At 46.7% G+C, this 17,000-nt stretch overlaps 1 protein-coding gene across 1 annotated transcript; it reads right to left on the bottom strand.

Annotated features, from left to right (window-relative positions):
* Positions 1–15,431: 15,431 nt before the first annotated feature.
* On the bottom strand, positions 15,432–16,253 carry LOC138369198 (ice nucleation protein-like). The gene has a single exon (XM_069332136.1). The coding sequence runs from the start codon at positions 16,251–16,253 to the stop codon at positions 15,432–15,434; it is 822 nt and encodes a 273-aa protein (XP_069188237.1).
* Between the last annotated feature and the right edge of the window lie 747 nt (positions 16,254–17,000).

The following is a 17,000-nucleotide window of genomic DNA, read 5'->3' as shown; positions in this document are numbered from 1 at the left end:
TGTGAATACCTCCTGGAATTTCTTATTCAGTTCCTCGCAGACTTCCTTGTCGTTTGTAGTGAATCTTTATGCCCCTCTCCTCAGTTTCTTTACCTGTTCCTTTACTGTTGCTTTTCTCCTGATGTGGCTGTGTAGTAATTTAGGTTGAGTCCTTGCCTTGCTTGCTATGTCGTTTTCGTATTGTCCTTCTGTCTATCTTCTCACCCTGACATGTTCATTCCTGGCATTCTGGTATCTTTCTCTGCTCTCCAGTGTCCTGATATTTCTATAGTTTCTCCATGCCCTTTTACTTTGCTGCTTAGCTAGCCTGCGTTTCTGATTAAACCATGGGTTTCTCATCTGCATTTCGTTGTTTTCCTTTTGGACCGGAACAGACTTGTCTGCTGCGTCCTTGCACTTCTGCGTGATGTAGTCCATCATGTCTTGGGCCGTCTTTCCCCCTAAGCTCTGTTTCCCATGGTATATCTGTCAGGAATTTTCTTATCTCCTCATAGTTTCCCTTTCGGAATGCCAGCCTTTTGTTTTCAGGTCCCTTTCTTGAGTACATTAACCTTTCTTCAACCAGATAATCATACGTCTGTACAATGTGATCGGTCATTCCTACTGGGGCCTTGAAACCAATTTCCCGTGTGTCGGAGTCGTTCAGAGTGAAGACTAGGTCACGTCTCGCTGGTTTATCGTTGCCTCTCATTCTTGTGGGTTCCCTGACATGCTGGCTTAAAAAGTTTTCTGTCGCCACCTCCAATAGTTTAGCTGTGTGTGTGTGTGTGTGTGTGTGTGTGTGTGTGTGTGTGTGTGTGTGTGTGTGTGTGTGTGTGTGTGTGTGTGTGTGTGTGTGTTAAAAAAAAACGTTAATTGAAACGTTAATTGACAGTTGAGAGGCGGACCGAAAGAGCCAGAGCTCAACCCCTGCAGCACAACTAGGTGAATAAACATATCTTCAAATGTAGATATGACAGAGCCCATGCAGTAGGTTCAGGAATCTATACACCAGTTGATTAACAGTTGAGAGGCGGGACCAAATAGCCGAAGCTCAACCCTTGCAAGCACAACTAAGTGAGGACACATCCCATACAAGAAAAACTAAGTATTCAGACGATATGTTAGGAGGAAACGGAGTCCTATTCGAAGGTGAGGTTGAGAAATGACAGAGACCAACAAGAACACAACACATATACTTGGGAGGAACAAATACAATTAGATCATATCCGCCAGAAATAACCAGCTCAATGAGATTACAGGAATGTGATATATCTATAAGATATATCACGGTAGGTAGGTAGTGCAATGGGCTCGAACTAGCGCATCCCCGGAGGTTATTAAAGACACTTTCCAGCAGACATTTTCTTGGGTGAATGTTGATATTATTATATTATAAGAACTAATGATCTCATAAAGAGAGCGAGAAAGTACACAGAGAAATCATAATTACGTCATATATCACTGAACAAAGCCACAAGGGCCTTGATTAAGGTTCTAACCTGTGTTTCTTGCTGAATTTGTTCAGAGAGAAAGTGTTGTGCTCAGAAGAAGAGGCAGTAAGTAAGATATATACTAAGATGAGAGTCCGGGGAAGCCAAAGGTGAATGGGAGAAGAGGGAGAGAGAGGATGAGAAGAGTAGGGAAGGATAAGGGGGAACCTGGCAGTTAGGAAGGAGAGGAAATGGGAGGAAACGATAGAGAAGTAATAGGACAGAATGAAGATAAAGGGGGGGGGGAGGCGGAAGCAGAGAAATAAAAAATTGAAGAGTATGTTAACGCGAGAAACAGAGACAGAGACAGAGAGGCCGAGACAGAGACAGACACAGACGCAGACAGACAGACAGCACCAATTCAACTATGTTACAGAACCAGGAAACATTTCTTCTGGCAAAATGACTGACAGGGCGCCCAATCATCAAGGTCTTGACCAAAAAAAACTTACAGGTATAATTGAAGGGAGCGAGGGACAAGCACAGATAGGTTAGGGAAGGTCAGTTTCACAAGTTTTTGGCCATGAGTATTGGTTCTGTGGTGACCAGAACACTCTGACGCGCTCTCCCAGGGTTCAACAACCCAATTGCACTCGCCTAATTCTGCTCACCTAATTGCACTCGCCTAATTCTGCTCACCTAATTGCACTCGCCTAATTCTGGTCACCTAATTGCACTCGCCTAATTCTGCTCACCTAATTGCACTCGCCTAATTCTGGTCACCTAATTGCACTCGCCTAATTCTGCTCACTTAATTGCACTCGCCTAATTCTGCTCACCTAATTGCACTCGCCTAATTCTGGTCACCTAATTGCACTCGCCTAATTCTGCTCACTTAATTGCACTCGCCTAATTCTGGTCACCTAATTGCACTCGCCTAATTCTGCTCACTTAATTGCACTCGCCTAATTCTGCTCACCTAATTGCACTCGCCTAATTCTGCTCACTTAATTGCACTCGCCTAATTCTGCTCACCTAATTGCACTCGCCTAATTCTGCTCACTTAATTGCACTCGCCTAATTCTGGTCACCTAATTGCACTCGCCTAATTCTGCTCACTTAATTGCACTCGCCTAATTCTGCTCACCTAATTGCACTCGCCTAATTCTGCTCACCTAATTGCACTCGCCTAATTCTGCTCACTTAATTGCACTCGCCTAATTCTGCTCACCTAATTGCACTCGCCTAATTCTGCTCACTTAATTGCACTCGCCTAATTCTGCTCACCTAATTGCACTCGCCTAATTCTGCTCACTTAATTGCACTCGCCTAATTCTGCTCACCTAATTGCACTCGCCTAATTCTGCTCACTTAATTGCACTCGCCTAATTCTGCTCACCTAACTGCACTCGCCTAATTCTGCTCACTTAATTGCACTCGCCTAATTCTGCTCACTTAATTGCACTCGCCTAATTCTGCTCACCTAATTGCACTCGCCTAATTCTGCTCACTTAATTGCACTCGCCTAATTCTGCTCACCTAGTTGCACTCGCCTAATTCTGCTCACCTAATTACTCTCGTCTAATTCTGCTCACCTAATTGTACTTGTATAATTGTGTGTTAACCTTGTGTGTCAAGGGGACTTTTTAGCCTCTCAACATTTAATCAACTGGTGTACAGGTTCATGAGCCTATTGGGCTCTATCATACAGATATTTGAAACTGTGTATGGAGTCTGGCTCCACCACATCACTGCCTAATGCATGCCATCTGCCAACTACTGACACTGAACAAATTCTTTCTGGTGTTTCTAAGGTTTATTTCGGGCATATAAATAAATCGTACAAGATGGGAGTTTTAGGGGGGTAAGAAAACCTTAACAAAAAATATTCAGGGCCTATCAAAAAGGACTTTTTAAAATTACTTTTATTCTCTTCCCCTAGGCTATGGGACTTTTGCAGTATTACCGTGTACTTTATGGTACTCTTGTGTGGTCCCAGCATGTTCAAAGGGGCGATAAAAGTACTGTGCCCCTATTTCAGGGGTGTCAGGGCCTGACACCCTGCTATAGTGAAGCAGGGTGTCAGGGCCGCCAGTCACCTGCCACCCTCACCACACCATCGTAGGGACACCTTAGGGACGGGGCTCAACGTCCCCGTGGCCCGGTCCCCGACCAGGGCTCTCAGTGGGCGTACACGGTAAAGCAACGAATTGTAGATGAGAAACCCATGGTTTAATCAGAGATGTAGGCTAGCTAAGCAGCAAAGTAAAAGGGCATGGAGAAACTTTAGAAATAACAGGAAACTTGAGAGTAGAGAAAGATACGAGAGTGCCAGGAATGAACATGTCAGGTTGAGAAGAGAGGCACAAGGACAATACGAAAATGACATCGCAAGCAAGGCAAAGATTTAACCTAAATTACTACACAGCCACATCAGGAGAAAAACAACAGTAAAGGAACAGGTAATGAAATTGAGGACAGGGGCAGAAAGATTCACTATAAACGACAGGGAAGTGTGCGAGGAACTGAATAAGAAATTCCAAAGAGGTCTTCACATTAGAGCAAGTAGTAGTTCCAGAGATAAGAGAAGAAATTGTTAGCCAGGAACCACTAAAAGAGTTTGAGATTACCAGTGGAGATGTAAGGAAGCTCTTGCTAGAGTTGGATGTGACAAAGGCTATAGTCCCAAATGAAAATTTCCCCATGGATACTAAAGGAAGGAGCAGAAGCACTGTGCCTGCCACTCTCCATAGTCTATAACAAATCACTGAGGACAGGGGAATTGCCAAAAATTTGGAAAACGGCTAATGTAGTCCCGATATACAAGAAAGGGGATAGACAGGAGGCACTGAACTACAGGCCAGTGTCCCTAACTTGCATACCATGCAAGCTGATGGAGGAGATTGTGCATAAAAAGCTAGTGGAACATCTGGAGGGAAAGAACTTGTAACACAGCATCAACATGGGTTCAGGGATGGCAAGTCCTGCCTCACAAGGTTAAATAAATTCTACGACCAGGCAACAAAAATCAGGCAAGAAAGATAGGGTGGGCAGACTGCTTATTTTTAGATTGCCAGAAAGCCTTAGACACAGCACCACACAAGAGGCTAGTGAAAAAGCTGGAGATGCAGGCAGGAGTGAAAGGGAAGGTACTCCATTCGATAAGGGAGTACCTAAGCAACAGAAGACAGCGAGTCACTTTGAGGGACGAGGCCTTAGATTGGCGAAACGTCACCAGTGGAGTCCCGCAGGGTTCAGTCCTTGGACCTATACTGTTTCAAGTTCAAGTATGTTTATTGAGACAAGAAAGAACTACATCTCAAAGGGATAAGTAGCTTAGGCTATTTCTATCCCCTCATACTGTTTCTGATATATGTAAATTTTCTCCCAGAGGGTATAGAATCGTTCCTCTCATTGTTTGCTGACGATGCAAAAATTATGAGGAGGATTGAAACAGAGAATGATAGTAGGAGGCTACAAGATGACCTAGACAAACTGAATGAATGGTCCAAGAAATGGCTACTAAACTTCAACCCGAGTAAATGCAAGGTCATGAAACTAGGCGATGGAAACAGGAGGCTAGACACAGGATACCGAATGGGAAATGAAGTACTTCATGAAACGGACAGAGAGAAAGATCTAGGAGTTGATATCACACCAAACCTGTCTCCTGAAGCCCACATAAAAAGAATTACATCTGCGGAATATGCGAGGCTGGCTAACATCAGAACAGCCTTCAGGAACCTGTGTAAGAAATCATTCAGAACCTTGTACACCACACATGTAAGACCAGTCCTGGAGTATGCGGACCCATCATGGAGCCCGTACCTTGTCAAGCACGAGACAAAGCTGGAAAAAGTTCAGAGGTATGGCACTAGGCTAGTCTCAGAACTAAGAGGCATGAGTTGCGAAGAAAGGCTGAGTGAGATGCACCTCACGACACTGAAGACAGAAGAGAAGGGTAGACATGATCACTGCCTACAAAAATTTCAGAGGAATTGACAGGGTAGATAAGGATAAACTGTTTAAAATGGGTGGGCCGCGAACAAGGGGGACACAGGTGGAAACTGAGTACTTAAATGAACCACAGGGACGTTAGAAAGAACTTTTTTCAGTCAGAGTAGTTAACAGATGAAATGCATTAGGCAGTGATGTGGTGGAGGCTGACTCCATACACAGTTTCAAATGTAGATATGATAGAGCGCAGTAGGCTCAGGAATCTGTACACCAGTTGATTGACGGTTGAGAGACGGGACCAAAGAGCCAGAGCTCAACCCCCGCAAGCACAACTAGGTGAGTACACACACACAGGAGACAAAAAAAAAACCCACAGAGAAACGAGTCTCGGGATAATAGAGCAGTTTAAGAGTTAGTGAGGAGTGGTAACAACGCTGCCACCCCCCCTCCCCCCCCCGGCACTGTGCCTCACAGTCGCTGGCTCTCTGGGGGACAATCGCCACCCCGACTGATGGCACTTGGTTCGAGCCAGAGTTTTAAGTGGCGTCCAACCTCCTGAGTTATTAATATTAGTGTCCTTGTTTTGTTCTTATCTTCGGCGGCCGTGTGTGTGTGTGTGTGTGTGTGTGTGTGTGTGTGTGTGTGTGTGTGTGTGTGTGTGTGTGTGTGTGTGTGTGTGTGTGTGTGTGTGTGTGTGTGTCGTTGGGATGTGTTTGTCTGTTCTTGTTTCAGATGACTTGCTTGGCTGTTAGAGTGAAATTTTGTTTGATTTCTTCTTATTTCTCTGCCTCATTTTTTTGTTTTGTTTCTGTGTTGTTGTGATTGTTTTTTGTTGGTTTGGTTATGCTGCTTGTGTCTTTAAACTCTCTGCTCTTACTGTCTTTGCTCCCCCTCTCCTCCCACGCTCCCCCTCCCACGCTCCCCCTCTCCTCCCACGCTCCCCCTCCCACGCTCCCCCTCCCACGCTCCCCCCTCCCACGCTCCCTCCTCCCACGCTCCCTCCTCCCACGCTCCCCCCTCCCACGCTCCCCCTCCCACGCTCCCCCCTCCCACGCTCCCCCCTCCCACGCTCCATCCCTCGCTCCCCCCTCCCACGCTCCCCCTCTCCCACGCTCCCCCTCCCACGCTCCCCCCTCCCACGCTCCCCCCTCCCACGCTCCCCCCTCCCACGCACACCCCTCCCACGCTCCCACCTCCCACGCTCCATCCCACGCTCCCCCTCCCACGCTCCCCCTCCCACGCTCCCCCTCCCATGCTCACCCTCCCACTCTCCCCCCTCCCACGCTCCCCCCTCCCACGCTCCCCCCCCCTCCCACGCTCATCTAATTCCCTGGGCTTTACCCTAAATATCTGCCTCCAATGGCGAGCGGTGGGAGGAGTCTATAAATATTGGCGTACTTAGTGGGGTATATTTAGCGCGCTCAGCGAGTGATGCATATGAGAGATTCGCTGTTGTCCTGTTGATGTGGGTGCGCTTAGAGCAGCTTACACGCACACGCACATGCACATGCACGCATATCTAGACACACACTCACATGTAGACACAGATGATGTACTTTAGTGAGGCACTGCATGGATAATTTATGATTAGATTAGTGGTTGTGGTTTCCTAAGTGTCTGGAGGTCTACTCTCTCTCTCTCTCTCTCTCTCTCTCTCTCTCTCTCTCTCTCTCTCTCTCTCTCTCTCTCTCTCTCTCTCTCTCTCTCTCTCTCTCTCTCCCTCTCTCTCTCTCCCTCTCTCTCTCTCTCTCTCTCTCTCTCTCTCTCTCTCTCTCTCTCTCTCTCTCTCTCTCTCTCTCTCTCTCTCTCTCTCTCTCTCTCTCTCTCTCTCTCTCTCTCTCTCTCTCTCTCTCTCTCTCTCTCTCTCTCTCTCTCTCTCTCTCTCTCTCTCTCTCTCTCTCTCTCTCTCTCTCTCTCTCAGTCCTTTCTGTTGGAGCATGACGGAGGCTTCCGTAATCTTGTGGTCGGGATCTCCCGGATACTCTGAGAGATGTGGGACCGGATGTTAGACGAGATGATGGTGGTGATGGTTGTGGTAGTGTGGTGATTGTGGTGATTGTGGTGGTGTGGTGATTATGGTAATGTGGTGGTGGTTGTCGACCTGTGGTCATGACCACCAAAGAAAATCCCCACAGTAACCCAAGTGGGAGCAGTAAATAGGTACCTGAGAGTTAGTCAGCTGTCACGGGCTGCTTCCTGGGGGTGGAGGCCTGGTCGAGGACCGGGCCGCGGGGACACTAAAGCCCCGAAATCATCTCAAGATAACCTCAAGATACCCCCAGAGTACCGGGTCCACCTCTCTATAATTCGAGCCCCAGCAACGCCCACACTTTGACAGCAACAGTTCCAGCATCGCGGCACGTCTGTGTGTGTGTATTTACTCCTTGTATCTGCAGAAGCGAGCTATTAGCTCTTGGACCCCGTGTGTGCTTCCACACACACACACACACACACAGAGGGGGGGGGCTGCCAGGGGTCTGATAGCTGAGTGGACAGCGCGCAGCACTCGTGATTCTACAGCCCGAGTTCGATTCCCAGACCAAGCAAAGTTTCTTTCACGCTGATGCCCCCTGTTATCTAGCAGTAAATAGGTACCTGGGAGTTAGACAGCTGTTTCAGGCTGCTTTCTGTGTGTTTCTTGTGTGTGTGTGTGTGTGTGTGTGTGTGTGTGTGTGTGTGTGTGTGTGTGTGTGTGTGTGTGTATGTGTGTGTGTGTGTGTGTGTGTGTGTGTGTGTGTGTGTGTGTGTGTGTGTGTGTGTGTGTGTGTGTGTGTGTGGAGGATATCGATGACAAGTGCAGCTATTGCGACAGATACAGCATCAGTGGCCCACTTGTAGCAAGCCTCTGCCACCTCTCCGGCCGGATGCCAGATGCTAAGCGTCTGATCTCTAATTTCGGCCCATATAATTCTCCGGGACTTCCTTCCGCAAGCAGGCAGGAAATATCGAAGCGTTTTGGGCAACTGTGCATTACCTGAGGCCCTTGATTAGGGAGATCTCTGTCCCCCTCCCTATCCCACCTTCCCTCCCAATCCCTCCCAATCATCCCCCCCCCTCCTCTTCCCTCCCTCCATCCCTACCTCCCTCCATCCCACGCTGCAGCGTCGCCTCAAGCGAGGATGTGCAAGAGCGACCAACAACTTGTTTGAAAAGCGATATTCTTTGTGTCTGTCTTCTCTTGTTGATCTGTAATTTGATGCATTTCTATACATGTTGAGAGAAAGTATTCCAGTCTTGGATTAAGTGTTCGCTGATGGAGTGTTGTTGTTGAGAATGATACAGCCAGCACCAGGCTGGGCTGAGCGCCTCATGTCGTGGCTGCCGACTCCTGGTTGTTCACGAAGTTGAACCCTCATGTGCTGGCCAGTCCAAGCGGAACAGGTCAGGACTAGAAATGAGTCTTATCCCCCAGTCTTTTCCTTTGTCTGAAATTTGGATGAGAGATGGATGGCCGACCCATCAGGAGTCTCTCTCTCTCTCTCTCTCTCTCTCTCTCTCTCTCTCTCTCTCTCTCCCTCTCGTCGATCTTCAGCTAACCAACACAGCATCACCAGGATAAACCAACAAATGCTCGTGGATAAATAAATAACCGGTCAAGGGTCTTAACATAGACCACAGTAACCATGTGTCATTATATCAGTATGACGGATGATCTTAATTCCCTGGAATCCCAGTCCTTTCATTCTTTCCACGATGGTTCTCATCCATCCACCCCCTTTCACCCTCTCTTCTTCCTCTTTTTCCCCTTTTTCATTGTAAATATTTATCTCTCGTTTCCCTTTCCTCTTCTTTATCTTTCCTCTTTATTTTCTCCCCCTCTTTTCATATTTTGAATTCTCCCTCACCCTCCAACCCTCTTCTGCCTCCCCCTTACCCCTCCCAGAACATCAAAGACTAACGCCTCAGGCATCCTAATCAGGCCCTTCGTCAATTATCTTGAAGCAACATCAAAGTTTGTATCAACCGTCGTATTCTGAATAGTTATTCACCTTCTGAGCGTCAGGGAAAAAAAAAAACGTTTCGCATCATTAGCTTCAGCCTTATTGTCTATCGCTCTCAATTAGTGTGAGTTGATGGCAGGGGGGGGGGAATGGCTCCCTTACAGGGCTGACCCCTACCCCTACAGGGGTAGGGGTCAGTGGTGGCAGGGGGGTGGCTCCCTTACAGGGTGCTAGGGGTCAGTGGTGGCAGGGGGTGGCTCCCTTACAGGGTGCTAGGGGTCAGTGGTGGCAGGGGGTGGCTCCCTTACAGGGGCTAGGGGTCAGTGGTGGCAGGGGGGTGGCTCCCTTACAGGGGCTAGGGGTCAGTGGTGGCAGGGGGGTGGCTTCCTTACAGGGTGCTAGGGGTCAGTGGTGGCAGGGGGGTGGCTTCCTTACAGGGTGGTAGGGGTCAGTGGTGGCAGGGGGTGGCTCCCTTACAGGGGTAGGGGTCAGTGGTGGCAGGGGGTGGCTCCCTTACAGGGGCTAGGGGTCATGCACACACAGAAACATCAGTTGCAACATTGTTTTATTGATACACAGCAACATTTGTTTTCCACGTTCCTCGAGTCTCTTGAGTGACGCAGAAATGTTTACGTGCGATATAGAAATCTTTTTTTCAGTGAGTCATGTTGAACACGAGCTTCCTACGGTGTCTTGAGTTCCTCATGAAGGCAGGTGGTAAGGAAGGTTCAATTCATTATGGAGGCAGGTGGTAAGGAAGGTTCATTATGAACACAATGTTCATTATGGAGGCAGTAGCCTAGGTGGTATAAGGCCTCCTGAGTACTCAAGACACACTTGGCGTTGGGACCTACAACACCTGGGTTATATATATATATATATATATATATATATATATATATATATATATATATATATATATATATATATAAGCCTATACTTGCATAAACCACAAGTGAAGATTAACAATCTTTGGACAACACCCACCAGTGGGCCTCGAACCCAGAAAGCACAACTACCTTCCAGTAGCTGCCATAACTAGTACGCCTTAACCCACTACACCATCACACCCTACAAAATAAGTAGAAACAATAATATATATATATATATATATATATATATATATATATATATATATATATATATATATATATATATATATATATATATATATATATATATATATATATATAACCTCAGAAAGCTTCCCCTTCTCCGTCTTTACTTCCCCCCAAAAGCTTGCAGCGCCGAGTTTTAGCTCCTGGGCCCGGCTTTTCCAGCTGGCTAATGCAATGACGCTCATTTTTTCTTGTTCTCGACATATCATATCCATTTTTTTAAATTTAGCCTCTACGAAGCCTCAACTATTCTTCCGCACTTCGTTCCTTCCACTAAGGTCTAAAAAGACCTTGAACTTCCACTTACCCGGTGTAACTCCACATGGGACTTGAAAAGACTTACTAACAAGCTTAAGGAATAAACGTTAGGCTTGGAAAGCCTGTTTCTATCATACAATACTCTGACCGTACGTAGCCAAAAAACGTCTGAAATCAGTTCAAAACAATATTATGACAATACCAATATAATGATTAAAACCATATCGTGATTTGGAAACAATATAACGATTTCAAAACATAATAATTTGTATAGATCCCTTTCGAGCAGCGTTTTGAAATGTAAACATGACATTTGTATCATCACAGTGCCTCTCTGTGGACTAGGAGAGTTATAGTTAACAGAAAGGTACTACGCTATAGGCGGTGATGCTGTATACAGATATAATAATGCTACTTGGAGATAAAGAGGCAGGCACTGCATGGAGATGGGGGGGGGGAGGGGTAGGAAAGGGTAATGTTACATTAAGATGAAGCGGGGGGGGGGGAAGGAGATGATGCTGAATGGAGATGAGGGGTAAATGGGTGAATGGTGAAGTAACAGCTCAGGTTAATAGGTTGACCGTATGGTGGGAGGAGATAATGTAGATGATATTGGCACTTGAGATGAAACGGAGATACAACACCCATTAGTGTCCAGCCTACCCCATTATATTCTTATCGCCCAGTTACCTAGCCACAGATACAGCACACCAATCACCTAACTACCGAACCATAGCCATTTAACAGCCCACCCACGACCCAATTACCCAACAAGGGCCACTTAACAGCTCCCTCTACACCCCCCACCTACACCCCCCCCTCCTCCCTCTTTATCCACACCACAAACAATCAGGTAACGGTCTACTAATCGCACCGAGGCACCTGTGATCACTATTTTCTACCTGTCTACCTACGAGGACACCATATCCTCCCTCACTCCCCCCTCCAACCCTTCCTCCCACTCCCCCACACCTCACGCTACCCCCTCCCCCCCCCTTCCCCAGAAGATACGTGGTTATGCTCCCCCCTCCCCAAGGTGCCACGCCCTTCATCCCTTAACACAGGGTATAACACACTCCGGAACTACACCTGTAACACCCTTTCTCCCTCCCCCCCCCTCCTCCTCGTGCCCCCCCCCCCTTCCCTTCTCCACCTCCCCTACCCTCCCCCCCCCGAGCACGGTACACGGAACACCTCCCCTATAAGTTTCGTATTACTTAGTTCCACCCACCTCTTCACCCCCCCCCCTCCCTTAATCTTTCCTCACTCTTCTCCCTCCCCTATTCACCTTTTACCTTTTGCTCTTACCCCTTCTACCACTCCCTCATTCGTCCCCTGCTCCCCCCCTTCCCCCCTTCCTTCCTCCCCCCCCTCACTCCACAGCAACCTATCCTCCTGTTCCTCGTAATTGTCCGTCCCGGAAACACCTGACCATCCTTCACTAATTGGCTCTTGGCTCAGCCAATGGAACAGGTATATTTTTCGTGTCAGGTGATGGGAGGTAAAAAAGAAAAGGGAGGGATAAGGGGTAAGGGGAAGGGGAGGTATAAGGGACAGGGTGGGGGGGGGAGGTGTAAGAGGGGGAGGGAAGGGGGAACAGTGGCACACTGCAGTGACATAGATAAATGGGTGTATAGGAGAATGGGAGGATTGTATAAGTAGGAGACTATAACATATAGATTGTTAAAGGACATTTAGATAATCATCCGAGAAAGATACTAATTAGATGGTTGTGTTGATAAGCTCCTTTGCTTGTATGGAAATGTGAACGTTGGTAAACATGTGATTTTGGAAGAGCGGTATGTGGTGAAATATGCAGATATATATATATATATATATATATATATATATATATATATATATATATATATATATATATATATATATATATATATATATATATATATATATATATATATATATATATATATTTGCGGCGAGGTGGTGGCTGACAGGTACGGTCACCATGGCCTACTCTGCCAAAGCACAGGGGGATGGCACTCGAGGCACAGTGAAGTTAACGACATCATCAAGAGGAGCCTCACCACAGCTGGATGCCCAGCTGAAAGAGAGCCCCGTTACCTAACGCCCCGTAACTCTGATGCTCTTATTGGTCGCCCGGATGGTATCACAGTGAACCCCTGGAAGAATGGCAAGCAGTTGGTATGGGACTACACGTGCGTATCAACCCTGGCTAACACCTACATTAACCTCAGTGTTGCACAACCAGGTGGCGCTGCCACCCACAGGGAAGCAGCCAAATCCCGTAAGTATAGAGAACTGGATCACCACTACAATTTTGTCCCCATTGCTTCTGAGACGCTCGGCGCCTGGGGTAAAAGTGCTACCAGTTTTTTGAAGGAACTGGGTTCTAGGCTCATTGAAACAACAAGGGACCCGAGAGCTGCAAGCTTTCTTTTCCAGCGCCTCAGTGTGGCGATACAGAGGGGGAATGCGCACTGCATCCAGGGTTCCTGCCCGCCACCTGAGGAGCTGGAGGAACTCGACAACCTATGACAACCATCTTTGTAACCCATATGTAACTCCTTTTTTGTAACAAAGTTCAAATAAAGTAAATATACATGTGTACACACAAAAGAATGGGGGTGGTAGGAGAGGATAATATTAGTGTTCAGTGAGAAACCACAAGGTCTCCTCTGAATACTTTTTATTTTCTTCTCCGAGGCTATGGGTCCCCACATTGGCACCAGAGGTGGTACCCTCACAAACTTTTATATATATATATATATATATATATATATATATATATATATATATATATATATATATATATATATATATATATATATATATAATGTGTGTGTGTGTGAGTGTGTGTATTCATCTAGTTGTATTCATCTAGCAGTGTTTGCGGGGGTTGAGCTATGCTCTTTAGGCCTGCCTCTCAACTGTCAATCAACTGTTTACTAACTACTTATTTTTTCTCTACTCCACACACACACACACATCCCCAGGAAGCAGCTCGTGACAGCTGACTAACTCCAAGGTACCTATTTACTGCTAGGTAACAGGGGCATTCAGGGTGAAAGAAACTTTGCCCATTTGTTTCTGCCTAGTGCGGAAATCGAACTCGCGCCACAGAATTACGAGTACTGCACGCTATCCACCAGGCTACGAGGCCCCGTAATGTGTGTGTGTGTGCTCACCTAGTTGTGCTTGTGGGGGTTGAGCTTCGGCTCTTAAACCACCAACTTCATTTAGAAGTTAGTTGTTAGAACAGATAGATGTTTTGAACGAATAAAACAAATCAGATTGTGTAAACGATGTTAAATTATAAATGACTTCAACAGTATCAAGACCTATCTTATCTTGAAGGTGTACATTGCCTTACGTACACCATATACGTACATTCCTTGGCTTCTGTAGCAGGATATAAACCGTGTACTTGAGGCCAGAGAGCCAAACGTCAGAGCCAATCATCTGGGGGTGATACAGGACGCACGTTCGAACCCACCGCCCTGCTCCGAAGAGCCTACCAGACTGAATGGGACCTTCAGATATCCTAGATAGCCAGAGAATAGGACACAGCAATGTGGTTGAAAATATGTAACCCATACCATGAGGTTACCTTGAGGTTATCTTGAGATGATTTCGGGGCTTAGAGTCCCCGCGGCCCGGTCCTCGACCAGACCCGCTTTTTGCTACACACCCCCAGGAAGCAGCCCGTAGCAGCTGTCTAACTCCCAGGTACCTATTTACTGCTAGGCAATAGGGGCATCAGGGTGAAAGAAACATTTTGCCCATTTGTCTCCGCCTCCACCGGGGATCGAACCCGGAACCTCAGGACTACGAATCCGAAGTGCTGTCCACCTAGCTGTCAGGCGCCCATTAAATCACTCATGAAAAGAACCTGTATATGGACCTGTATTCATCAATTATTTTGATGATATGGGCCTTTTCTGTATATGGGCCTGTATCCATTAATTATTTACGCGTTCACTTGCGAAACCTGTACATCTTTTCTCGGTCATGGCGGCGTAGTGTGTATTAAACCATGTATGAGCTTGGAAACTATGCGGCCAAAGGATGTTATTGTTAATGACAAACTTACAGATCATCGGAGCTCGGGAGCTATGTCACTATGCCGCAGTTACTGGAGAAAGATGTACAGGTTTCGAAAGTGGAGGGCGCAAGTCCCGGCCCCGGACACTAGTGAAGTCGTAACTTGGAATCGAAACTGACCAATCTGGGAGGGCTCGATTGCAGCCTGATTTCAGGCTGAAATCGACTTCAGATTTCAGAGTGGTGTGGAATTGAGCACAGTTAATCATGGGCTCACCATACCCCGTGCTACCTGGAACTATTTGTTCCAGGTAGCTGGAACTATTTGTTCCAGGTAGCTGGAACTATTTGTTCCAGGTAGCTGGAACTATTTGTTCCAGGTAGCTGGAACTATTTGTTCCAGGTAGCTGGAACTATTTGTTCCAGGTAGCTGGAACTATTTGTTCCAGGTACCTGGAACTATTTGTTCCAGGTAGCAAATCTTAAACAACAATAACAACAACACAGCTAATAAGATCACACCATGGGGGAAGCAGTTGCAATCAGGTTGCTACTGCTACTGCTACTTCTGCTACTTCTGCTACTACTATCTTTGATTTATAGTAATTCCGTAACAGCCTGATAATAAAGGCCCAATAAATCAATTTACAAAAACAACTACAAATATGAATATATAACAAAGACGAAAAAAAAATTATCCACTGTCCAATTTCGAAATTTTGTTAATCAATTTTAAATCGACTCGAACGGTCACCGATAAAGTCCGTAGTCAACATGGTGATGTAGTCCGTAGTCAACATGGTGATGTAGTCCGTAGTCAACATGGGGATGTAGTCCGTAGTCAACATGGTGATGTAGTCCGTAGTCAACATGGTGATGTAGTCCGTAGTCAACATGGGGATGTAGTCCTTAGTCAACATGGGGATGTAGTCCGTAGTCACCATGGGGATGTAGTCCGTAGTCAACATGGGGATGTAGTCCGTAGTCAACATGGGGATGTAGTCCGTAGTCAACATGGGGATATAGTCCGTAGTCAACATGGAGATGTAGTCCTTAGTCAACATGGTGATGTAGTCCGTAGTCAACATGGGGATGTAGTCCGTAGTCAACATGGGGATGTAGTTCGTAGTCAACATGGGGATGTAGTCCGTAGTCAACATGGGGATGTAGTCTGTAGTCAACATGGTGATGTAGTCCGTAGTCAACATGGGGGTGTAGTCCGTAGTCAACATGGGGATGTAGTCCGTAGTCAACATGGGGATGTAGTCCGTAGTCAACATGGGGATGTAGTCCGTAGTCAACATGGAGATGTAGTCCTTAGTCAACATGGTGATGTAGTCCGTAGTCAACATGGGGATGTAGTCCGTAGTCAACATGGGGATGTAGTCCGTAGTCAACATGGTGATGTAGTCCGTAGTCAACATGGGGATATAGTCCGTAGTCAACATGGGGGTGTAGTCCGTAGTCAACATGGGGATGTAGTCCGTAGTCAACATGGGGATATAGTCCGTAGTCAACATGGAGATGTAGTCCGTAGTCAACATGGGGGTGTAGCACAGACGGCTACATCGCTTCAGCGGCCCGGAGAAAAACTTTAACAGAGAAGGGAAATTATTTGTTAGGGGGGAGGGGGAGGGAGGTTGCTAGGATGTGTGTTATAAACTCGTAAATTCCCGGCTGAGGTTAACATGTCAAGTGGCGTTGATAGACTGTCGGGTTTGGGTCCGACCCGTGTAAACCATGATTTAAACCTGTGAGGATTAATTGTATTTTTTTTACCCCCCAAAAAGCTACCGGGCGATAAATCGCGTTGTATTATTAAATCCAGTGAGTGCTTAATCTTCACTTCCTTCCTATCCTCTCTCTATCTCTCTCTGTGTGTCTACCTGTCCCTCCATTTAGCGCTCTCTCTCTCTCTCTCTCTCTCTCTCTCTCTCTCTCTCTCTCTCTCTCTCTCTCTCTCTCTCTCTCTCTCTCTCTCTCTCTCTCTCTCTCTCTCTCTATCCATATCCCTCCCTCTCCCCTTCTCCATCACCCACTAAAATATCTGTGGGGTGAGCCGACAGGTGTGAAATCGTGGCGATTACCTCTGCTTAACTCTAGCCTTCAACATTAGCTCCCCTGTCATCACTTATCATTTATCTCTCTCTCTCTCTCTCTCTCTCTCTCTCTCTCTCTCTCTCTCTCTTTTTTTTTTCTCTCTCTCTCTCTCTCTCTCTCTCTCTCTCTCTCTCTCTCTCTCTCTCTCTCTCTCTCTCTCTCTCTCTCTCTCTCTCTCTCTCTCTCTCTTT

Source organism: Procambarus clarkii, chromosome 27 (genome assembly GCF_040958095.1).
Source record: "Procambarus clarkii isolate CNS0578487 chromosome 27, FALCON_Pclarkii_2.0, whole genome shotgun sequence".
NCBI classification, from domain to species: domain Eukaryota; kingdom Metazoa; phylum Arthropoda; class Malacostraca; order Decapoda; family Cambaridae; genus Procambarus; species Procambarus clarkii.
Note: the sequence above shows the minus strand (reverse complement) of the source record. Positions and strands in the feature narration are given on the sequence as shown.

Excerpts from the sequence above, each read along its gene's own strand:
- LOC138369198 (XM_069332136.1), bottom strand. The coding sequence starts at position 16,253 with ATGTTGACTACGGACTACATCTCCATGTTGACTACGGACTATATCCCC.